This window comes from Pteropus medius, unplaced genomic scaffold (assembly GCF_902729225.1).
Source record: "Pteropus medius unplaced genomic scaffold, Ma_sr-lr_union100, whole genome shotgun sequence".
In the NCBI taxonomy this organism is placed as follows: Eukaryota; Metazoa; Chordata; class Mammalia; order Chiroptera; family Pteropodidae; genus Pteropus; species Pteropus medius.
Window position 1 is genome coordinate 32675600 of NW_024340696.1, and position 24482 is coordinate 32700081.

The 24482-nt window shown below is 38.2% G+C and overlaps 2 protein-coding genes across 2 annotated transcripts in view; one reads left to right on the plus strand and one right to left on the minus strand.

Annotated features, from left to right (window-relative positions):
* Positions 1-353: 353 nt before the first annotated feature.
* Positions 354-24482, minus strand: part of TRAPPC3L (trafficking protein particle complex subunit 3L) — a 35007-nt gene continuing 10878 nt past the window's right edge. The window contains exons 4-5 of the mRNA XM_039870893.1: positions 4154-4339; positions 354-764 (exon numbers count right to left, since the gene is read on the minus strand). Coding sequence (XP_039726827.1) covers positions 645-764; positions 4154-4339 — 306 coding nt within the window. The 3' untranslated portion in view covers positions 354-644. The remainder of the gene's footprint in view (positions 765-4153; positions 4340-24482) is intronic.
* Positions 6438-12457, plus strand: CALHM5 (calcium homeostasis modulator family member 5). The gene is made up of 2 exons (XM_039870873.1): positions 6438-7021; positions 10448-12457. The coding sequence occupies exons 1-2, from the start codon at positions 6482-6484 to the stop codon at positions 10835-10837; spliced, it is 930 nt and encodes a 309-aa protein (XP_039726807.1). The 5' UTR covers positions 6438-6481; the 3' UTR covers positions 10838-12457.

A 24482-nucleotide genomic window follows, 5' to 3' on the forward strand; every position in this document is an offset into this window, starting at 1 on the left:
TCATGAGGAAAGGAAATAATTTAATGCAAATTAAACAAATTAAAATTAAATGCTATTTTTAAATGTTTCAGAGTTAGTATCCAAATAAATAGCTTGTCTTGATTATAAATCAAGAGTAGCTTCAGGAGGCTGAGGTATAGGTCAAGCCAAAATTGAGAAAAATCACATCCATAGTGTTTCAGAAATATGGAAAATTGCTACAAATGGAACTGTTTCTATAGACAATGCAATGTACAGTATCTAAAACTATAAATAGTGAACTCTATGTTGTATGATTTCATCTATTTTTCCAATGAGAAGAGATAAATACACCAACTGTATAGGTGACACAGTATTTTTTTCTGTTACCATAAATAAGTGAAATGAATAGACTTCTTAGGCTGGACTATGTAATATGTGCAATTCATGCTTGCTATCTTATAAGGAGTTCTTTTTAATAGAAATCTTGACATGAGATTGAAAATGTGTGATTTATAAGCAAAAGGGGGGAAAAAACCCAGCTTTGTATCCTAGTACTTGTATTTCAAATTTCTGGCTGATTTATAAGCTTTTTAAAGCCCATGCTATTAAGCAACTCAAAATTTCAATGGTTATATATATTTAGCTAAACTAACTCCTCAACTAGCCAGCCAGTGGCATTTTCTTCATTTTTTCCGTCTGTGTTTTTTCTCATCGTGTTTTTTCAGAAATGTTATTCCTATTTCTGTCACCCTGTCACCTTTTAGTCTGTCTTGCAAGAAAGTAACATCAGCAGCCAAATGAACCTAGGAAAGAAAAAAAATACAGGCCAATGTCATTCAGGTAAAAAAAAAAAACTTGCTACATTTTTCTGTCTCTTTTTTCAGCTTTATTTATCTCATAAAGTGCTGACTTTCCTTATGGAATAATAAAAAGAGCTTGTTTTATGGACGAAGAGCCTTTTACTGTGAGTCCTTCAGAGACAGTCTGGCTCTTTGTCAGCTCTGCAATACAAGTCTGCAAAGAAAAGGGTGCTCAAGGCCAGGCCCAACTTGGACAACACTGGGGCAAGCCTAGAGATGTGGGCCCATGCCAAGTTTTGCTCACAGGACTGAACTATAGATCCATCTCAAGAAGAACACAAATTCCCAACTCAAAGATAGTCTTGATTCGATTTGCCTTGCAAGCAGCACTTCTAAGGATAAATGAATTCATAAAGGACTTGCCATAAATCATTCTGTCATTAGCTAAATAACATAATCACTTGTCCTAACAACAAACATTTAGCAACCACTTATGGCTTTGAGATGTTTGAAAAAGTATCAACTAAATAAATTATGAATATAAAATTAAAGATTGAAATTACAGACATGAATATTTGATACCCAGGCCTTCTTTTCCTCTGTAAAGCATATCCTATTTCCCAGACATTGAAGTAAGCCCTAAGGGCTTACTTCTCTATTCATTAAAATGTATTTACATAAGAGCAGCATGATATTGCTGACCGACCCTCAATAGAATACTGTTCAGCTATTTTAAGTCTTTGGAGTGAATAAGATAAATAAGCAAAAGCACCTAATAAAAGCAAATAATAAGTGGAAAAACTTGGGTCTGGTAGGCAATTAATTAATATTTATTGAATCTTATCTGACTCACTCCCCTCTCTCACTAAGGTTTCCTTGACCACCCAGCCTGGATTCGTTAAACCATAAACTTTGGTTCACCAAGTTATCTGGCTCATACATGGTGCAAAAAAACATGCTTTATGATGCCTAACACCCAACAGAAGGATATAGACTGCACTCGGAAATATAGGAGATAAATTCACCCTCATTTTTTCCCGATAAGACCTTTTTTGTCTTTATCAAAATTTAACATAAAATCAATTAAAATAACAAGATGACCACATTGAAGCTATCTGGATATTTGGGGCCACGTGAAGTCTGATATCTATTTGTCATTCAGCATATATAATCAATTGTTATCAATGAAAGATGGATACTTTTTTCCCCATTTTTAACTTGGTTTTATGGTTCATCCCATAAACTGCCAGAATTCTTCCCTTCCTCTTTCTTGATTTCATGGCCATTAATTGTAGGACATGCCTTAAAAAATGGTAGGACATGGAAGATCTGTGTAAATAAACATTATTTCTATTGTTTTACTCATTTGGATTACCTGTTGTATCTGTCCAATTATCACCAATAATTGAATATTATATGCGTGCCTCATCATTGGATAGGTCAACATGTGTCTAGCCTTTGGTTACTATCTGGTCCCACTTTTCAAAATAGCTAAGCTTCTGAAAAAATGAGACTTGATTATGACCTCTGCCTAAGATGCTTTTGGTGCATCAGTCAGTCTTTGACAGATTGTCTTCTCCCTTCACTTTCCCAAAATAGCTTTATCAAGGTCCTTCCTGATCTTTTGGTCCCTAAATGTGAATATCTTTCAGGTCTTGTTTTACTTAGTCTCTGCTGTACTTGATCTTGTCAGTCATTCGCTTTTTTCGATATACTCCCTTGTTTCTATGACTCCCTTGTTTCTATGACTCCTTTCTTTCCTGGTATTTTTCCTACATCTGGTTGCTCCTTCTTGGGATCCTTTGCAGTTTTTATATTCTCTGTTTAACTTATTATATTTTTTTGCTTCCTAGGGTTCCACGTGTGACTTCTTTTTCTCCTTACTCTACACTCTCTCTAGACATTCTTTGAGAGTTCCAGTGCCTTTTCAGTCCGCCTTTCTCTGTGACTTCCAGACACATGTTACAACTGCTTAGCGGATATCATCATGTGTATGTGTGTATTACACAGCTCAGTACCAGCAGCTTCCAATCTGAACTCCTCACTTCGTCTCTCCCAACCCCAAATGTCCTCCTGCTGGTTTTGCTCATGGGTAATAGTCCAACCATTTCTACGAGTTGCTCAGAAACCTAAAAATAATTCTTTAATCTTTTTCGCAATCTTGTCCCTTTCAGTCAACTGATAATCTAGTCTTAAATTTGTTCTACCTTCTTAAAGTTACTCAAATTGGTCTTTTTCTCTCCACTCCTTGTGTCAGGGCTTTTTCTGGTTTTTGTTTGTTTGTTTGTTTGTTTTTCTTGAGGTCACCATCATTAACTTCCTAACTGTTCTCCTCCTCCCTCCAGCATTGTCCCCTCCAGTATACTTTCACTTTATTGACAAAGGAGTGAAATTCCTGACACAAATTTTAAAATATCATTACCCTGTTTATAAACCAATAATGGGTCCCTGTCGTTTCAATATAAAAATCTGAATTCCAACTTGTCATATGAATCCCCCCCCCTTTTTTTAAATCAGGCCTCTGTAAAATATTTAAATCTCCTTTCTCACGACAATCCCTCTTTCAATCTACATGTCAGTTATACTGAACTAATTCAAGTTCCTTGTTCCTTGAGTGAAACGTTCTTTTTCTGCCTTTGGACATGCTGCTTCTTTTACCTGGAATATTATTTTCCTCTGTTCCCCTTACCTCTTACGTGGCCTTCACTTAACTCTTATTAACCCGTCAAATGCCAGGTCAGAGTTTCTCTAGGAAGTCTTCCCTGCCCCCTGACCCCTCCTAACCCAACCCAGGTCCACCCATAGCCCTTAGTAACACTTCTTTACACATCTGATTTCTCTGCAGAAGATTCTTAAAGGGCAGCAACTGTGTCTTGTTCATCTCTAAGTTCAGTGCCTGACTCAGCAGATGCTAATATTGTCTTAGTTAAATCAATAAATAATTCAGGTATGGAAGCCAGATTCCAAAATGGCCCACAATGATCCCCACCTTCTGTTATTTGCACCCTCATGTAGTCCCCTCCCACTTTGCACCAGGATTGGCAACACCTGTTGTAATTAGATCTACAGTGAGGCCTATGTAGCGAGGCGCTTCATGAAGCCTCTGGCTAACTGCCAGCAAGGCACTGAGGCCACTGAGCTAGCTTGGAAGTAGATTCTCTAGCCTAAGTCAAATCTTCAGAGGCTGTCGCCCTTAACCAGCAATTTGACTGCATGTTTATTAAGCTATGAAAAGCTCTGAGCCACAACCGCCCAACTAAGCTGCTCCCAGATTTCTGATCTTTAGAAACTGTGTGAGATCATAAACATTTGTTGTTTTAAGCCGCTATATTCTCGGGTAATTTGTTACCCAGCACTAGATAACAAATATACCCAGCAAGTATGTGTTTTACCATTTCCAGGGCACCTCTGATAATCCCACAGAGTAAATTGCAGTAGCACAGAGAGGATCGCCCAGCGGGGAGCTCTTCCACAAACTCCGCCAGAGGATTCTTGTCTAGAATCAGGGAAAATTCATTTTTGCTTGCATTGTTACAGGTCACACTTGGTGTAATTCCCAAATACATCTTGAAAGCAACCTAACAAAGAGGAGGAAAAATTAGTGAAACTTGGCCTAGAACAAATATCTATGAATAAGGCACCCAAATACCCTGTTCCGGGCAGTGCAGTACAATGGTTAAGGATATGGAGTTTGTAGTCGTGAAGTCCAGATTCACGCTTAGCTTTGAAATGCGCGTTTATTTTTAAACACTTTTAGTTTTATGGAACATCTTTTATTATTAAACACTTTTATTTGGACATCTTAAGGGACGAGTTTTCTACGGGAAAAGGATGGCTTATGAAACAGAGGTAAGCATTACTTCCAAAAATAAATTTTTTAAAATAAATATCCTTTAGAAGGATAGGAAATTAAAATATTACTAATCATCAATAGATTAGTATATTTGTCACATTGAGCCTAGTAAAAGATAAAATCTTGAATTAGAAGGGACCCAGGACACATCTGCCACAATAGGAGTGTGGTAGAGCAAAGGATGCTATGGGAACATTAGACCCAAGAGCGTGTTTTGGGAAGTGGAGGCAGTCATATTGCGAAAGGTAACAAGTCTCTGAGAAGGAACAAGGGGTAGTGTTGGGAGGCACATAAATGAGTTATAAAATAACTTCTCAAAAGTCTCCTGTTTAAGAGGCTTAAACATTTTTATAATGTAAAAATGGAAGAAAGCAAACTGGGGTTCAGAGAAGTAAAATGACATGGCCGAGGCTATACTATAACTTAGTTCCTTGATTACTAATCCAAGGCACTCTTTTCACAAAACACACAGCCTGAAATTTGAAGTTTATTAATGAATATTTATCGGCTTGTTATGTTGTCACCTTTCAAGTGCCTTAATTCATTTTTTTAAAATTAACACCAGATAAATGGAAACAATTACCTTAAATTGTTTCTAACTAGAAGTACTAAAAGGTTCTTCATTCATTCATTCATTCATTCATTCATTCAATAGGTACTCCACGAGCACTGTCTGTCTAGTATAGCGCCTGGCACACAGTAGGAGTTCAATAACTATTTGAAAAACAAATTATTGAATGAGCATCTATACTGTGTTTGACATCATGTTTAGGCTCAGAATACAAAAATTAATAAAACGTAATTCCTGTTTTATAAGAACTCATAGCTGAAAAGGAGTTATAGGTATTAAATAAGTGTGACAGTACGGTTAAGTCCTGCAAGTACAATGTTACGTATTATAGGAAGTAATTCCGGAAAAAATCGCAAAGGAAGAAAATTCTACCTTGTTCATGAATATTGAGTGAGAGTTTTTCAGGTGAACAAAGTGGGGGTGAGGGGAGGTGGTGGTGGTGATATTCTGGGTAGAACATATCACGGGCATGAAACACCATAAGGTTCATGGGAGGTTGGCAGTTATCAGTTTGTGGGCAGTGGGGGTGCCCGAAGCCATGAGTAAGCTAAAGCAGAATTAAACTTCTGTTTTAGAGGGATCTCCTTCCTGTCATCATGGAGGATGGTTTTTGTGTTGGCGGGGGGATGGGTAGGCATGAGGTCAAACACAGAGATAGCAATCAAGAGGTTACTGTGATAGCCTAAGAAAGAAATGATGAGGACTCTTCTCATTTTGTCTTTTATTCAAAAGTCAAATGCTCCCTAAATTTTTCATATAAATTCAAATAGCCCGGATCCTAAAATTTGGTTGAAGTCTCTGACACCAGCCAGCTTCAAAGGATATAAAATGAATCTCCCAGATTTTAAGTCAAGCAGCAAGAGAAAAAATCATCATGAAACTCCAGGCTTGGAGAATGATCTGGCTCTCAACCAATTGGCTGAAACCCATTTCTGCTAACATTGATTCTTCAGGCTGGAAAATTCCTAGGCTTTTATTTGTCAGAGAGAGAATTTCTTTCAAATTCTCAATCTAAGCAAAAATAACATAAAATGGAGCCCGGGCACTTTGAATTCACGCTTAATTCTCAGTGTTTTGGCTTTAGTTCCATGACCCAAAACCCAGCAGTAGGAGGCATTATCTAAACACAATTGGGAAAGACTCATTCCAAGGGAATGACATTGTTTCCTTATCTGGCCAAATTCAGTCTGAGAAGGAGGACTGTTTTTCTAATGAAGGAAGAGCTCCACCCTTGGCCACAGCCATAGCTGCTCTGCCAATAAATAAGGCAAAGCATTTTCCCTCTTTATCTCCAACATGGATGCTTTTCAGGGGATTTTAAAATCTATCCTCAACCAGAAAACTGTTATTGGCTACAGCTTCTTGGCTCTGCTGACCCTGGGAAGTGAGCGTCTCTTTTCCCTTGTGGCATTTAAGTGCCCCTGCAGCACTGAGAATGTGGTCTACGGGCTGGTTTTCCTTTTTGCTCCCGCCTGGGTGTTACTAATCCTGGGATTCTTTCTGAACGGCAGGTCGTGGAGACTCTTCACAGGCTGCTGCGTGAATCCCAGGAAAATCTTCCCCAGGGGCCACAGCTGCCGCTTCTTCTATGTCCTTGGCCAGATCACTCTGAGTTCACTGGTGGCTCCAGTGATGTGGCTGTCTGTGGCTTTGCTCAATGGGACTTTTTATGAATGTGCCATGAGCGGGACGAAAAGTTCAAGACTCCTGGGAGTGATCTGTGAGGGCAAGCCCAAAGAATGCTGGGAAGAACTTTACAAAGTATCATGTGGCAAAACCAGCATGACACCCACGGACACCGAAGAACTGAAGCTGTCCCTGCAAGCCCAGTCTCAGGTGCAAAAAAAAAAAAAGACTCGCCTTCCCGCAGCTTGCAGTATTCTCTCTGTTCTCTTTTTAGCCAAGGCCGTCTGAATCTTGCTAGAACATTTTGATACATGGAAATTGGAACAGATGTAGTCTCAAGACAATCTCAGGAAAAGCTTTTGAGGGGGTGGATGGCTCAGTAAAATTGATGATTGAATTGTCTTTTCCATTTCTGAAAAGAAAATATCCTCTGGGCTATGTATATGCAAATACTTACGCACTTTAAAACAATCTCTGTGAGTTGACTTTATAAATAATGCATAACACTAACTCGTAATTGAGTGTTAAGGGCAGAGCTGTTATTAGAAATTACTGCCTTATATCAATGGTTTATTTTCAAACTGATTTCTCAGAAAAACACACACACACACATAGCATTCATCTCTTAAAATACAGCTGACCCAAATGAACTAATACTTTGCAAAGTTTCATGTGTTATAATTAATATAGAAATTCCTCTGAATGACTTCTGGCAATTACTATCTCTATGTATAAATATTGTCAGGATTGAGAAGAGTTTCCTATATTAGGTAGGAATTGACAGTCTTTAAATAGCCTTGGTGAAAAGTGATCCTCTCTCTAGGGAGGTTATGCATTATGCTCTTTGTGCTGCACAGCTAAAGAAGTTCTTACATTACTTTAGAAGCCGAAGATTTGGGGCATTGTTTTATTTAACAGAAGGAAATCATAGCTTTACCTAATTGATGAAGGGAAGTAGCTTGTCATCCTTCCAGGTACAAGAGCACAAATCCAGATGTGAAGCCTTGCCCTGGCCTCAGGAAAAGACTGAATTTCTACTTGTAAGTAGTAGGGATTTCATTTCCAAAACCAAAGCAAGCAATGAGAGTGGATAAACAGATCCCCAGTTGGTCAAGAATACTATTTGTTTCAGAATAAATGCACTGAAAATAGTATAATTTTACTTTTCAACAAGGACTTATCTTAACAACAACACATCAAGGCAAAGTCTGTTTCTAAAATCATACATTTCTAAGCTGGTTGTCAGTATAGTCATACGTTTTTGATAAACTGATAAACCTAAAAATATTACAAAGTCTTTTGTTTAACACACAAAGCAAACATGCCAGGCTCCCAGACGTACTCCTTCTTTTGTTGAAGGAAGGTATTAATTATGAACGTTACGACACAATGAGTGATTTATCATTCATGTCCCCAGGCACCAGGCTCCATTCAGTTAGTGCCAGATCCAAACGCTTATCACTGTGTGAGCTTTTCTTCTCTAAACACCGACATAAGGAAATCATGCATGTGCTGTCATAGCTTAGCCTGGGCACACTGACCTGTTTGCTTTTCAGCAGCTTGAGAAGGACCTGGGGCTGATTCTTAGGGGAAGACGTGTGAGAGATGTGAACAAGAAGACCTGTAACAATAGCAGGTGCTGATCACAGTGGTTCACGCAGGCAGGAGCAACAAACAGTCTAAACTAATAATTGGGTATGTGACTGGGGGTGGAAAATGTGCCCCATCCATGGGAGGGGCAGAGAAACAAGAAATCCAGCTGGGTGATGCTCTACTCTTAAGAGAGGTAGAGTATAGTAGTAGTGAAAAGAGCTTGGCCTTGGAGTTGGCTAGGCTTGGGTTTGAGTCTTGACTCTACCACTGACCAGCTATATGACCTAGAGCTAGTGGTTTGACCTCTCTGAGCCCCTATTTCCTCTAGTTGGGGGTAATAACACCTACCCTGGAGGGTTGCTGGAAGGTATATAGATAGCGAACATAAATGGCATAAAGCTTCTGGCACACAGTAGTATGTGTTCTAAATTGATGAGAAAAATGCCAGGGTCTAAGGAAGAGGCTCATGCAGAATGGAACACTACTGAGGGCTGGGGTGGGAGTATCTACCATGTCTGGTTACATGCTGAACACTACGAACTGGGGAAGAACAAGAGGGCTCAGGAGAGCAAGGCAATGCTAAGATCATGCAATGGAGGGAGGGGAGTCTGAAGCTCATCAAATAGTGTATAACTCAAACAGAATTGGCTCAGGTACTGAGGTGAGATGGCCTACTGGCCCACAGGAGGCCTAGCGGTGGGGAACAAGGGAGGAAGAGGATAAAGAAAAGAGGAAGCTCTGAGGTAGCCAATCACAAATGATTCAAGGTAAATATGAGGATTTTCACACAATGGTAACTGTGCCTCTTTCATTAATCATAATGACAGAAAGATACGTGAGTTCAGTAATGCTTTTACATACACCTATATACATTTGAAAAATAACACCATGTGACAACAGCTAATGCACCTGGATGTCTACATCACATCATTTTAATCCCCCAAATTACCCTCTGAGGTAGGTAAGCCTCATTTTTATGATTGAGGAAACCGAGGCACAGAGAACACCCATAGTAAGGGGAAAGCTCATATTTAAACCCAACCAGTGCCAATCCAGAGTTAACATTCATGTGATGTCTGAGACCTTTACAATGACGCTCTTGTCTGAGCCAGAGTGTGGGAACCACTGGTTTAAAGTATTGGAGTAATTTGTGGTTCTGTCACTGTCTGAATGGATTTATTTGCAGATTTTTTTTGTTTCTATTATCAAGTAGGCCTGTCTGCTGAGAAATACTAAGGGTAATTTCACTGAAATGTCAAGAGAAACTTTGAAAGACCCTTGTTAGTTGTCTAAATATGAAATTAATTCCAATTGTGAAAAACACAATTAAAACAACAAAAGTTTAGAAGATAAGTTATTTAGACTTCCATTTTTAATATTCAGAAAAAAACCCAGCTGAACCAGTTCATATTCAGAGAGAAATTTATTTTTTCTAATTTTTAAATTCAGAATCAATAATCCTGACGATTTGAAATGACTGTGATTTTTTTTTTCTCATCTTTTATGCAGGCTTTCAATTCTTCTAGTTTCAGTTTCCTTATTGTATTATGTTTGTCTTGCTTTATCATGGATAATGAGTAATGATATTTCTCTCAAAGAGGGTTGCTGTTCCCTGCAAACAATAGAACATGGGAAAAAATCAGTCACTAACCACGTATATACATTTATCAATGCCTGAAAATACCTGGCTAAGGAATTGGTCGTTTGCTCAAATGATCATGTTTACAATTCTTTCCTCTAATAGCTAATACTATTTGAGGTCTTGGTTTATCTGATTCTTGGATAATCTATACTTTTTGTTTTTTCAATTTGCCTGCCTTCCAGTTATTTCTTTGCATACCAGAAATGGTGGGCAGGATAGAGAATAATTAGGTAAACTCTAACTTTATCCTGACTATTAAAAATGTGTCATTAAAAAATTAAGATGAAGAATTTCAACTGACTGTGGTGGTGATGTAGCCATATACTTCCCAATAACCTCTCCCCAGATCCATGGGAAGTGGCTTTGCTTTTACACGTCCTCAATATTTCTTTCTTTCTAAGATTCTAGGATGGTGCCTGATTTGTTCAGCATCTTTTTTCTCTCTGCTCACCACTTGTTATGCTCGCTGCCGATCTAAAGTAAGCTACCTTCAGATGAGTTTTTGGAAGACGTATGCCCAAAAGGAGAAGGAGCAGTTGGAAAAAGTGTTCCTGGACTATGCCAACAAGTTGAGTGAGAGAAATCTGAAATGTTTTTTTGAAAATAAGAGGCCAGATGTCTTCCCCATGCCTACTTTTGCAGCCTGGGAGGCTGCTTCACAGCTGCATTCTTTCCACCAAAGCCAGCAACACTACAGCACCCTCCATAGGGTGGTGGAGGATGGACTGGAACTCAGCCTTGAGGACGACGAGACCCCAATGGTCCTTGTGGGTACTGCCCACAATGTGTAGCTCACCTGCTGTCACTGATTCACGGTGTCCAGAAATACACTCATTCTGACATCTTCCTACTGCATCAACAGCAACCTGGGTACCTCTGTGTTTTCTCACATTCAGTGTTTCTTTATAACACATTAACACAGGGAAGCAGCTTTGCAGTTCCCCAAAGCGGACAATGTCAGAATGTGCTCAGACTGAGGCTGAGTGACTGGTCAAGGATGGTGACAAAGGTGCCCTTGCATTGGTTGGTGGTCGGGTTCAGTGTCTTCAAGTTCTAAAATTTTATGATTTGACAGCAAGACTCATACCACTCTATGTACATATTGGTCATGGTATCCGGGGGCAGAAGTAGCGCCTTGCGAGTGAGCCAGGTACTCTTAGTCAGCAGAAAGCCTTGTCCTGGAGATCTATCCTACTGCCTTTCAAGGACATATAAAATTCTACCATTTGAAATTCAGAAACTGAAGACATTGGTTCTCAAATATAATGCATCAAAAGGATGTAATGCCTAGAATTCAGAGCTTTTCCCTTTTCCAGTGTTCAATGAAAGTACGCCCCTGCAGGCAGGGCTGTATTATGACTTTTGTGTGCTCTAGGCATTTTTGCCTTCATGGACCCCTTTCTACATTAAAGTACACACACATATATATTAATGGCTGTATTGATATAAAGACAAATATATTAATCTTGTATATTTTTTTCAACCCCAAAGTTCAATTATTTTCTTCTGACTTTAAAAGAAATTAAAAACAGTTATGTGGGCCCCTGCAAGTATCGTGGGCCCTGGGCACAATGCCTACTGAGCTGAATGGGTAAGTTGGTTCTGACTGGAGTCTGGGGAAACTGTCCAAAGCAGTGCCAGTGTAAAACTGTTTGGCAGTTCTATGTTTATCAGAAATAATGCAAATTTTTCATTCTCCTATGTAATATATTCACATTAGTTTAAATGTCTATGATACATGTAGATAGATATAGATATGGATATAGATATATTTTAATTCCCCCTAAATCTCTGAGTGGGACTGATATTTAAGGAAAAAGCACATGTGTTATGCTGTGGCTCACACCTTATGTCACTGAGAGTCCTTGTCTCTTAGCTGGAGAATCCTGGGAATGAACTTATTACCATGGAACATTGTCTCAAATTGGAGAAAGCACCCTGTAGGTATAAGCCCTGGAACATATCCTTGGTAATTTGGAGGTGCAAGGGAAGGCGTGTGTGTGTGTGTGTGTGTGTGTGTGTGTGTGTGGTGGAAGATGGGGGCTGTGAAGTTGCAGTTTTGAAATATTTGCATTTCAAATAACGGTGTGATAAATGTTTAACAACTGGTTCTCAGGAAAAAAAAAAGTCCTGATTTGAAGTGTATGCCAATTCTATGATGTAATTTCAAGCTACTAAGGTGATGTCACTGAATGCAGATTTAGAAAGGGATGCTAACCATGGGCTCTCTTGAGCCAGTATGAACTTTCAAAGAAGGCTTTACAGCTAGTGGGGTTTTTTTTGTTGTTGTTATTTGTTTATTTGTTTGTTTATTTATTTTGCATTTACATTGATTCTAGACAAATCAACTTTGGTGCATCTTTAGTATATCTGGATTTCACTTTAATAAAACCTAACTATGGTGAATTAAATATGGCTCAATGGCTCCAAATGAGAGATAGAGTCCCATTTTCTTCCCCTCGAATCTTTCCTTAATAAACCTATAGAATGTAGCAGAAGTGAAGCCAGATTGTAGGAGTGTTACAGCTTATGCCTTGGGCTCTTACAATGCTTAACCTGGTGGAAGCCAGCTCCCATGTAAGAATTCTAGTTACCCTGAGATCCACAAAGTTCTGAAGAAGAGAAGAGAAAAGGACAAAAAAAGAGAGGAAAGGAAAGGAGAGACTTGGACAACCTCAACTGTTCCAGTCATTCCAGCTTAGGTGCCCAACATGTAAATAAAGAAGCCATTTGGACATTCCAGCCTCAGTAGATCTGACATGAAGAAGAACCAGAGACCCAACCAAGAGCCAGAAAAGAGACCCCAGAACTATGGTCCTAGTGAAGCAATTCCAACCTTCTAGATTTGAGCCACACCATCTGAGGCTGAAGACATTATAGAGCATTCTCTACTATGTCCTGTCCAAATCCCTGACCCAGGAAATCATGAGCTTAAATAAATGTTTGTTGTTTTAAGCCACCGAATTTTGGGGCACTATGAAACAATAGATAGCCTGAACACTAATACATGATAATCAGACTTAAGAAAAGAGAGAAATTAGAGTCAAATTGGATTTATACATAGATTTATATACAGATTCTTTATATGCACAGGCTTTCCTTTATAATTTTTTCCCCTTTAGGTTCCAGTTAGTCCTATATCCTCTATAGCATGATTTGATGGGTGCTGAATAGATTCCTCTCCAAAATATTTCACCAAAGCCTGAGATTAATTTTTAATTATTTCTGGTTAAATTTGGTTCGAAAGGAACACTCTGCTGTGGATTAAATTCTGTTTAAAAGAAATATACTACTGAGAGAAGTGACCTATTATTTGTTATTAACACCTAAGAAAAATGGAGTGGAGGGAATAGGATTGGTTGGCCTTGTGTAAATTAGAAACAGATTGGCCTTTCAGTCTCGCCCCTCCAAGTGTTGTCTTCAGAGCGTCAGCATCACAAGAGAACTTGTTAGAAATGCAGAATCAGACCCTATTCCAGACCTGTTGAAGCGAGTCTGCAGTTTAACAAGATGTTAGGTGATTCTTATGCAACTTTGAGAAGCACTAGCACAGTGGTTCTCAAACTTTAGCTCAAGTCAGAATCATCCTGAGGGCTTGCTGAGCTCCATCCTAGAGCGTCTAATTTGGTAGGTCTGGAGTAAGGCAAGAGAATTTGCATTTCTAACAAGTTCTCAGATAATGCTGATGCTGTTGGTCCAGGGATCACATCTTGAGAACAGCTGCTCTAAAGCATAAAGCTAGAACAAAGTCAGAATATTAGGCCCTATCCTAGATCTACTGAATCAGATACCTTGGTTTGTTGTTATCAACCTATCTAAGGACATAGGTGCTTTTCCATTTATTTTCCATTTATTAAAGGCTACCTTTTGTCACATAAGTTTTGCAAGTTTCATGTATTTCTGGTATTCTTTGCTGCTATGACAAATGGTTTATTTTTTTCCATTATGTCTTTTAAGTGATGTTATTTGGGTACATAAAATGCTATTGCTTTATGCATATCAATTTTATACCTCTCTGCTTTACTAATTCTTATTTTATTCTTTGAAGAGCTTTTCAGAATTAGAAAATAACCATTTTGAAACCCCTAATGACATAATAGATCTAAACAATAAATGATTAATTCTAAACTTCTAGATGAAAGCATGATGAGGGGAAGACCACAAAACTTGCAACCACTCATCTATCTTAGCACCCCTAAACATGGGACAACTGGGTATTATGTGCCTCCCAATGATGCAATGCAAGAGTAAGTAAGAATACAGTACCACCTGTGAAATATTGTTTACTAAAAAAATTAAATCTGAATCAAGAGCACTAGGTTATTTAATCTCTTTGGAGGGGGTTGGGACATCATTATTACAAATATAAAAAATGTCATATTTGAGTCTGGAAGGAAATCTGCTTTTAGGCAGCTTCAAATAATATTTTCAATGTTCAGTTGTTTGTTAGAATTGAGTTATGCAGAAAGAACACTTGTCTAGCTGTAAGAGAGGTCCTATTCTAAATTTTGTTCTCCCACTAAAAAGGAAAAGGCAGAATTAATGTTTATAACAACTTATTATGTGCTGGATACTTTACATATGATTTATATTTAAAATTCACAAGTATACTGGAAAGAAGTACGTTTTATTTTTATTTTTTTTCTATTCTGTTTCTATTTTATGAATAGCGCTAAAATTAAAAAAGATTAAGTTTAAGCCTCAGATAAGAGATAGAGCCTAAATTTGGACCTGAAATTATCTGACTCTTAACTTCCACCACATAAAATGTTGCATCATGTTGGTGTATTCTCAAATATTCATTTAGCTGTTAAAAGCATGTTTACTCATTTTTTAAAGGCAGAGTATTACATTAGCACATCTCAGAATTTCTTTCAACTCTGCTGTCCTCACTCTTAACAGCCAGTAGCACATGAATTACTAGTCAAGTGGCTTCTTAGTGTACTTCTGGGAATTGAAGTTTATCTCCAGGTTTCCTGGCCTCTCCCTGGGCCCCCGGCCTCTTTTCCATGCTGCACAGTTTTTTCACCTTTGGTTTCTAGATATTTGGGGCACTTGTTCTCAAACTATATACTTCTAGTTCACTATATCAATAAGGTCAACTTCTTGTTTTATCTCCTTAGATAAAAATGACAATTGATAAAGAAGGAATTTTCAGCAATAAAGTTCATAAAAGATTTAGAATAGTCCCCAAATTTAAATGTTGATATATTTTAGAGCACATATTTCTGTTTATCTGTATGACTAGCTATCTTTTTATAGTTTTAGATGTCCTGACCCTACAGCCACACCAATGCCAGAGAAAAATCTTTAAAAGTTTTAAATTGTAATGAAAACAGATTAAAATGCAGAAAATGCATTAATTAATTTACCTAATGACATTCTCTGGAACATTTCAAGGAATAAGATAAAGTAAGGAAAGTCTGAACTCAGGCGATATTGAGTAATTTTGTTTAAGAACAATACCTCAAAACATATGCATCCTTTGGAAGAGGATATAACATAAAATGGTTACTATTTGCATTGTGACAAAATTTTATTCCTAGATTAAATATAAAGGAATGTGCTTCTGCTATAATAGTGGTTGCTGATGGAATCAATGAAACAAGATTAGCTCTCCCAGGGGTTTTGTTGGTATTTGTGTCGTGGGAGGAAATATGAAGAGTAGTAAACAGTGTCTTTAAAAGGCTTGCTTCCTTAAACAATTGGCTAATTATGAGTGGATCTCACTTATGCCGTATGTGACGTAAAGTAGTTAAAGAAATAAACAATTATAAACCAGTGTTTGATTAATATCCATCTTCTTTGGAGTGAATGTCTTGAAAGACACCGCATCTCTCCCTACCTCCTGCTCCAGAGATATGCTAGTCATCTCAACCATCTGACTCTCAACTTCCACCACATAAAATTAGGTGGGCTTTGTTTCAATCAAGTCCATCCTTTATTATATCTCTCTAGTGTTTTCCACTTTTTTCCCAACGACTTTTTATTTTATTTGAAACACTTTAAAGGATAAAATGAGAGGTAGCTTTGGAAGAATCTGGACTGAGGTCTGGAGGAGTGGCAGCCCCCACATGCCACCTCGCCCTACAGCAATCACCCTAGAGTGCCAAGGAACACAGTTTGAAAACCCTTACTTTAAAACAGTGGGTGCCCATTTAAGATCATTGAGGAGCATTTAAGAAATTCTGAGGCTGTGCTTTATTCCCAGAGACCATTTAAGTGGTTAAAAGTAGGATCCAGGCATCAGGATTTTTTAAGGAAAGCTCTAGGTGATTCTATGGAGCAGTAAGGATTGATAACCATTACCCTGGAGAAATCCCTGAGAGGTCAGGGCAAGTCTGGACAAAATCTTACTTCTGACACAAACTAAGAATGACACCAAATGGGGTACCCAAGAGTTTGGCTGGTCCTTCTGATGTGTCTCTGATCTTTAGGCTCAGATAGATTTTGCTTTAGTCTTCGTGATTTTGTTTCCCAGAGTATCTCTTCAATAGTTTTCATCTCCTTATAAGGAATTTTATTGTAAAAAATTACATTAATGAAAAGCTTTCAAAGCTATTGCTATTTTAAATCTGTGAACAACAAAAGGGGCTATATAGTAAATCTCAGGGGGTCCACATGGCAGGCCTGACAACTTCAGTGACCAAAAGTAACCATACAGGACGGACTGATCATAAATTCCTAACTGGGCAGGCCATGACAGTTAGTCACATCCCAGGCCTACGGCGTCCTTAGCAAAGGTCTATCTTTTCCGTAAGTGAACTCTGCCTATTGTTCTTATGCCTCTAGGATATCATCATACATTTGAAACATTGGAGTAATTTTCTTTCCCTGCCTCTTGAAGGCACAACCACAGGCACCGGGGAACAAGACCACAGAACCCCTCATTGTTATCTTGTTCCCCACATACCACCTCTATGTGCTATAAATGTTAATTAACTACCCTGTACCCACCAATGTAAAAGAAATATGTGTTTTTCCATATGCCAATCCTAGAGATTTCCCTGCTTTGCTTTCTCCACTTCCTTAATCTACCACCAATGGATTTTATGCACCTTCCTTAAGTCTTCTCCTTTGATTCCAATGTATAAAATAAGCTGCAAAACTGTCATTCCATGGAGCATGTTCTCAATCCATTGAGATTTTGCTTCCAACGTGTCCTCAAAATTTGGCTCAAATAAACACCCTTAGACTTATCTATAGGTTGGACATTCTTTCATGGACAAATCCACACACTTAAATTTGTTTTTTAAGTCAGTGTCTCATCAGTTGCATCCAAATAAGTTAAGCAATAGAAACAAAACCCAGAATCTCCAGTGGAAAGTTAGAATAGACTAAATTTTTAAAAATCTTCTTTATTCATTTTTTTAAATTAAATTTTTGGGATAACTTTGTTGAATAACATTATACAAATTTTAGATTAGATTTTAATATGCTGAGATATGTGGAAGATTAAAAACTTTCCCCTAGAACATCTTCGGTAATAGCACCAAGGAAACAAGATGCCTAGTTAAAGTCAGCTTTCCTGTAAGTACTGATCATAAATGAGTGAAAGACGAACATTCATAAGTAAGGAGAGATGAACTGTAGAATTTACCAACACTTGAACCTTAAGATTTGAACCCTGTGACTAGAGGAAAAATAATGTTACACAAATGCTGTCATAATAAAAGCTGAAGGGTAATTTTCATGAAGGTGTCTTCACAGTGGAACTCTGCCGTAAGTAATTGATATGATCTGTTGGGTTAGACCCAATCAGTCTGCAAAACCCACAGACTCTGTGGCTATGCATACTCACTTTTCCACAAAAGAAAACTTCCTACACTTTTGTTCTTTCACCCTACCCAGAGGTACAAAGGGGAATAGTTCAATTGTGTGGGTGTTTATATAAGGCAGTTCTTGCCTACTCAGAGGGGAGAATTAAGCCTAAATGGTTATGTTTGTTTAAAGAAGTTTTTTATTTTTTAATAATTTATCTGCCATATTTCTGGCCCAAGTGGTAAGAATTCTCAAAATATTTTATGAATTGCTATTGCTGTTAATATTCATAATTTTTTTTAAATATTGAGAATGTTTGGACTACAAAGTATTTTTCTTTCCTTTCAATTTTTTCATTCCCTTATTCCCTGCTAAAAATACTACTCAGTAGGAAACTGGCCTGGCATGCAGTTAACTGTGATGCCAGCCTTCTCTGGAATGCTGTGTGGTGGTGTGACTTCCATGGAATTCAATCCATGTTTATCAAGGGCTCCCACTTATTTTAATATCATATGTTAGAAAAAGTGGGAAAAAAATCAGTAGGCTCCTACCACTAAATTGTGAGTTAACCTTTGAAAAACAAAAAAACACGTATTCTAAGCTTAGTCTGATTAGCTTCCATTGTTCGGTTGAGGAATTAAAGGAAGCAGTCATTCAGGAAGGTGTTGAGAACGAGGCACACATGCTTCTCTTACTCTTACATCCACTTCTGCCTCTTCTGTGCTTAGAACTGTTCTTTGTGACCTGGTCACCAGTTGCCATTTTGTTGGTTGTGAACTTGTATTTACAGGAGACCCTTAGGATTAATAGCTGAGCCTTTCATTTTTCTTCTCTCCACCCCTTGAGCTCCTTGCTGGAGTCACATAGTAAGGAACACCGGGCTCCCAAACCCCACCTAGGCTCTGAGAACTCTGCCATCTCAGCACCTCAGTTTCCCACTTCGCTTCTTTTTTGGGTGAGGATGGGAGGCACATAGGATAATGGCTAAATCCCAAGCATCTATTTACAAATTATTCTCGTATAAAACAGTGGCAAGATACCTAACTATTTTAGGACAGGGGGATCTTTATATCAAAAAGAGTCACAACTGTTAGCTCTCTGATGTCGGTAAGATAAGCACTGTAGGGATTTTCTGGCAGGTTATCCTGGGTAAAGCACTGAGCTGCCTGAAGTGGAGTAGATTTGAGCTGAGTGGAAGTTGCCCTCCGTTAGTATCTGTGTGGGGAGCACAGAGCCTTCTCTCTATGTCCAAGAATGTAGAAGGCGGAGCCAGCGCACATTATCATCTGATGATGCTGATAGCTAGGCATGGTGGTGATGTGCCCCCAGCCCTGATGAGGTGAAAGCAGCATGAATGAGTCACCTTTTGAGAGGATCGTCAGCAAAAACCAGTCTTCCACATCCATGAGAGATTTTAATACAGGGCAAGAATGACCTAGTAGTTAAAAGGGTTCTAGGTCTCCCTGTATTTTTTGCCATTCAGGCTGCATTTCTTAGTCTGTCCCTTAAAATAAGTTGTGTGGAAGAGGAAGGAGTGTGTGTGTGTGTGTGTAGTGGGGGGAGATGTGGCTATAATGTAGGGAGGAGGCATGAGAACTAAATGTTAAATCAAGCTATATTCAGAGCCTGCAATGTGCTGATCAGACTTATGGCCAGACCATGAAGGAACTTAGAGAACAAAGGAAGATTCCAGCTGGGGTTACTAAGAAATCATTTACCCACACAGTGAAGGGAAAATAGAGTCTTTAAGTCATACCCTACACAAAGTAAACCCAACCATTCATTCCTTAGGGCCAAAACCATGCAGAACCTTTGGAACAAAGGCTAGTGCGCTTTTCTCGCTACATACCCATTCCTTTCACACTGCATAGTCATATCATTAAAAAAAAAAAATCGGTAAACAAAGTCTTTAAACTGTAATTCATAAAAACTAAGAATCATACATAAACTAAATTCCACGAACACCGGGGCCTCACTCTCTTGGTCCCTCTCCATCCCTCTCAGTCTCTCTCACTCTCTGTCTCTGAGAGAAGACCACATTCTGTCTGTGGAGTATTATTTCTTCTCCAATAAACTTTCCTTTTGTCTCTAAGTCTGGTGTGTGCTTGAATTCTTTCCTGTGCTCAGTCAACAACCCTCTCTCTCTCAGTGTAGGACTTGAGTGACCACTTGAGTGACCACTTGAGGGGATTCGGCCTGTCTTCTGTCAGCTGGGAAGCAACTTTAAAATTGAGATTTAAATTTTCATCCTGGTTTAAAAAAAAGTCATTCAAAGAACAGGGACAAAAAAGCCTCCTATTTTGTGCATAGAATTATATTGTCAACATAATTCAAATGTGCATTGTTCTGGGAGTATTACATTTAGGTTTATACCCAGAATTGTGAAAAATGATGATTTTGGGGAAAGTATTTTTTTAGAAGCTACATTATTTGGAAAATGAAGAAAGTTAAACATAAGGAGGGAAAAAAAAGAGGGAAAATAAACTACAGAAACAAAGAACAAAGCTGTTTGTTTTGTTTTTAAGAGAAAGGGAAAAAACCTAAGATATGCTGATGACTCTGATTGAATGCCTGGTTCAAGTTCATTTCACCTGGGCAGGTTTTCTATTTACCTAAAAAATCAGGGCATCTCTGGTAACATTCTTTGAAAAAACACAGAATGCCAAAAGAAAGGACTAAAAAAGATTTAGAAAAAGAAAAAAAAAAAAAAAAGCAAAAGCCCAATAGGATTAGAGAACCAGAGAAAACTTTTCTGATTGGTTTCTTTATAAGAAATTCAAAACAAAATATAATGCTATCTATTGTAGTACAACTTCATTCTTCCCAGGAGATTTTGGTTATCTTCCTTCTACCAAAGTGTCTCTATGGGTTTACTATTCTGAGCAATGTCTGTCCCACTCTTGCTAAAGGTCTAAAATATTTACTTTCGACTAACAATGTGGTTTCCCCCAGAATGCTTCCTAGAGGAAACATTTGGGGTGGAGGGGGGAGGCGGATTTGCTTACTTGATTATTATCTGCAAAATGCGTAGCAAGGACAATTCTTTCTACTTCAAAATCTGATAGTTAGCATGTGAAATGGAGGCTGCTACACTATTCTATGCAGGAATTCTAGCCTCTGGGACAAAGGAAAACAAACGCCAGCACCAGTTAAGATAAATAATGTGAGCAGAGGGCTCATAGGCAAATAAGGCTCATAAATTACTGTTACTAATTTTCCAGACAGAATGAACAAAGTCTGTGACAATTACTTTGCCCTATTTTGGAAAATCTCAGAATGTTTTTCATATCCAAATGTCCTTCCTTAGGGGTTTCTTATGATGGTCATGTTCTGTGTCTCATTATCCTTCTGTTCTGGCCATAGTTACTGAATGAAGATGGGCATTTGAGAGCCCAGGCAGTCGGCCCATAGTTTGGCTGCAGGCCTGGAAGTGGCCTACCATGAAAACTCTACCTAACAGAGGGCTACTGATTGACTGAACAGGTTAGATAGAGACTCTCTGTTTGGGATGCCGAATATGAGGCACACAGAGAAAACCACAGTTTGGATGATTGGGCAGAAGACAAAGAATACCCAGAGAAAAGAGAGTGAACACAAGACATGAGGCAGCAAAAACTGTGAGATAGCAGAAGCACTGCGGTGGAGAGAAGGAAAAGAATAGAAAGATATTAGTGAGTAGCTAGCTGCAAGAGAAAAACAAGCTTAGCCACCAAAATGGCAGAGGACTGAAGTAGAGAACTGCAAATACCTGCTCCTGAGATAAGATAGACTGAAGGATTTTTCTATTTCTGTTCTTCCATGAGGCCTAGCTGTTGTGTACCAGAATAGCCTTACGATAAACCTTTATGACCTGGCATAACCCAAAAGCCAGCAACCTAAAGGAGTCTATCTGACACAGTTTGCTTCCATGATGAATTTTAGGATGCATTTTAAATATTTTCCATAATAATGGAAATGAATTATTTAAATGATTGATTTTATCTCTAGTTAGATTCTTTTAATAAAACTTTTATCATAACTGTGTTTGGAAACGATGAAATATATTTTTGTATCGCTCAGAAGATTTTTTTAGACCTTAGACCAGAGAGAGGCATAATTGTATTTTCTCTTTACCCTTATAATAAACTGAGAGAAATATATGCCTATTAAGTAAGTTAAGGGAAATATAATATCTAATGATTTGCATTTTGTAATCACAATTGACCTATTGCAGTTCAAATCTTGTTATTGCAGATTTATTATTGTGAGCAATCAGACACTCTTGGATTTTCAATTTAGTGAATATTGCTTAAAATAAGGGGACTTCAGCAGGTCAGGTGGGAAGTGGGAGTGAAAAAGGTCGGAGTTAATTTGAAGATAAATGTGGACTACTGCCCTCTTCTGGAAAAAAATAGGAAGAGCAACAGTATAGATGTGATAAGGTCTTCAAATATTTTCTAAATTCACTTCAGCAATATGTAACAAATGCCTGCAATGTTCTGGTTTGCCATGGCACGGCGGGCCGAACTCTAAGAATGCCTGGAATTACCTCTTTGAAAAGCTTACAGATGTAATGGGGAAATAAAATTTCCCATAAATAAAAGATAATTTCATGGTTAATACAATAAAGTGTCAAATCAAACAAAATTTATGTCATTGCCATAACTCAAAAAAACTCTGTGTTATTCTCATTCTTTGTAAAACATTTTTTCTCTAGTTAGATGGGGAATAGAAATATATACAAAAGAATTCTTGGAAGATCAATAGGCACAGACCGCAATAAAATTGTATTTACAGACTGATTAAAATATTAAACTAAAATTCAGACTTACATTGCTCTATTTTCATAGTAAGATGTTCTAGGTAAGGCTAATCAGGAGTTCCCTTACCTTTCCAAGGTTGTTCTGTCATGTTCTCTTATTCATCTTGACACTCAATTCCTGTCTCCTACAATGCAAACTAACTTTCACGTTATGATCTATGAATGTTTCAGAAAGTGGACCTGGTCAGTTTAAAACTTGTAAGACCATTACACAGGCTATAAGACTAAGCCCAAGGTCTTAGTCCATTTTTTACTGGGTGGGTGGTAAGCTTAAATGCCAATCTGCCATTGTGCCTTGCATCTCACTTTCTTGGAATTCCAAGGAAGACAGCACAAGGTACTGGCCAGCCAGCCATATTCTGAAGTTCTTCGCCATAATGTCATTTAAAACACTTGTAACCATAATAAGATAGAGAGAGTAGATTTAATAGTCATGGGAGAGTGAGAAAATAGATTTGGTTGTAGAGACATTAGTAGAAAAAAGAGACGATGGCTGCAGTTAATAAATTTCAGTGTTTAACAGAAAGCCTATTTCCAAAGAAATGTTTACACATTGAAAATTGTGCTCATCTTCAGCCATAAGGAGAGATGAAATACTGTCATTTGCAACAACATGGATGGACCTTGAAATAATCATACTAAGCGAAATAAGCCAGACAAAAAAGGTTGAAAATCACATGAAATCACTTATATGTGGGATATAAACCTAAAAGCAACAAATGAACAGGACAAACAAACAGAGACTCATGGACATGGACATGGACAATGGACTAGTGGTTACCAGAGGGGTGGGGGAAAAATAAAAAATAAAATGTAAAAAAAAAAAGAAAAAAGAAATTTTATTTGGAAAGGAAGGAAGGAAGGAAGGAAGAAAGGAAGGAAGGAAAGAAAGACTTAGAAAAAGAGAAAAAAGCCAGGTAGAAATGCACTTAGAGGTGAGATTATTTCCTGTGTGGGCGAGCAGTTTGGATAGGGTCAAACACGAGACCACCAAAGTAAAAAAAATAGCCATAGAAATGTAAGTAACAATCACAATGGCTCAGGCCTTTACTGCCAGTTGTTGGATTATTGCCTCTCAATTCCAAAACCATTCTTTATTGCCTTGATTCTAATGCCAAAGCTAGATTTTGCAAATATTTGCCGTTAGGAAGTTCTGTAGAAACAGAGCGGAAGGAAGGGACTACTTTTTCTAGCTCTAGTGTGCCTTTTCTTGATTTACTCCTACTGGAAATGACTGGCAGTGCGTGGATACCCAGCGGCCCTAACTTTCCAGCTAGCTAGTGCTGGCCCGAGATAGCCTCACTGCCAGTGTCAGCCCACTTATACTCCAGTGGGGGTTCCCTGCTTATCAGTTTCGATTCATAGCTTCCTGCCTACCAGTCTCAGTCTGGGAACCCAAAGGCTTTTTCCACCTTTCATGGGCTACAATTATACCCTCTTCAAAAACATTTGAACTCCAGCCTTGGGAAGAGAGACCCTCTTCAAAATGTGTTCCCTCTTTGGATATTCCCTCTCAGTATTAGGGTACTCGTCAGCATTTTTTCTTTCTTAGTAGCTGATCCCCTATAAATAGTGTGTGTGTCAACCTTGAACCTTCCCTGCTGAAATAATTGTGTGGTTTCTGCCTCCTGATTGGTTCTCTTTCCAAGGCAAGCACACCCCACCCTTTTGAAAATGTCTAATCAAGTCAGATTTGAATGTGCTTCTGAGTACAAACCTGTATGGCAATTTCTGTCACTATCTAAAGGGACTTGGGAGTTCAAGGCTTCAAAATATTTGATTAACTTGTATAGATTCAGCTGTGACAGTTTTATGCATTTGGATCAGAAGCAAGATTAAAAAAATAACTAGTATGATTTGCTGGAATTCTTCTA

Bases quoted from the DNA above. Each gene is read 5' to 3' on its own strand.
- CALHM5 (XM_039870873.1), top strand. From the start codon at position 6,482: ATGGATGCTTTTCAGGGGATTTTAAAATCTATCCTCAACCAGAAAACT. The intron at 7,022-10,447 runs GTGCAAAAAAAA...TTTCTTTCTAAG, and splicing joins CCCTGCAAGCCCAGTCTCAG to ATTCTAGGATGGTGCCTGAT.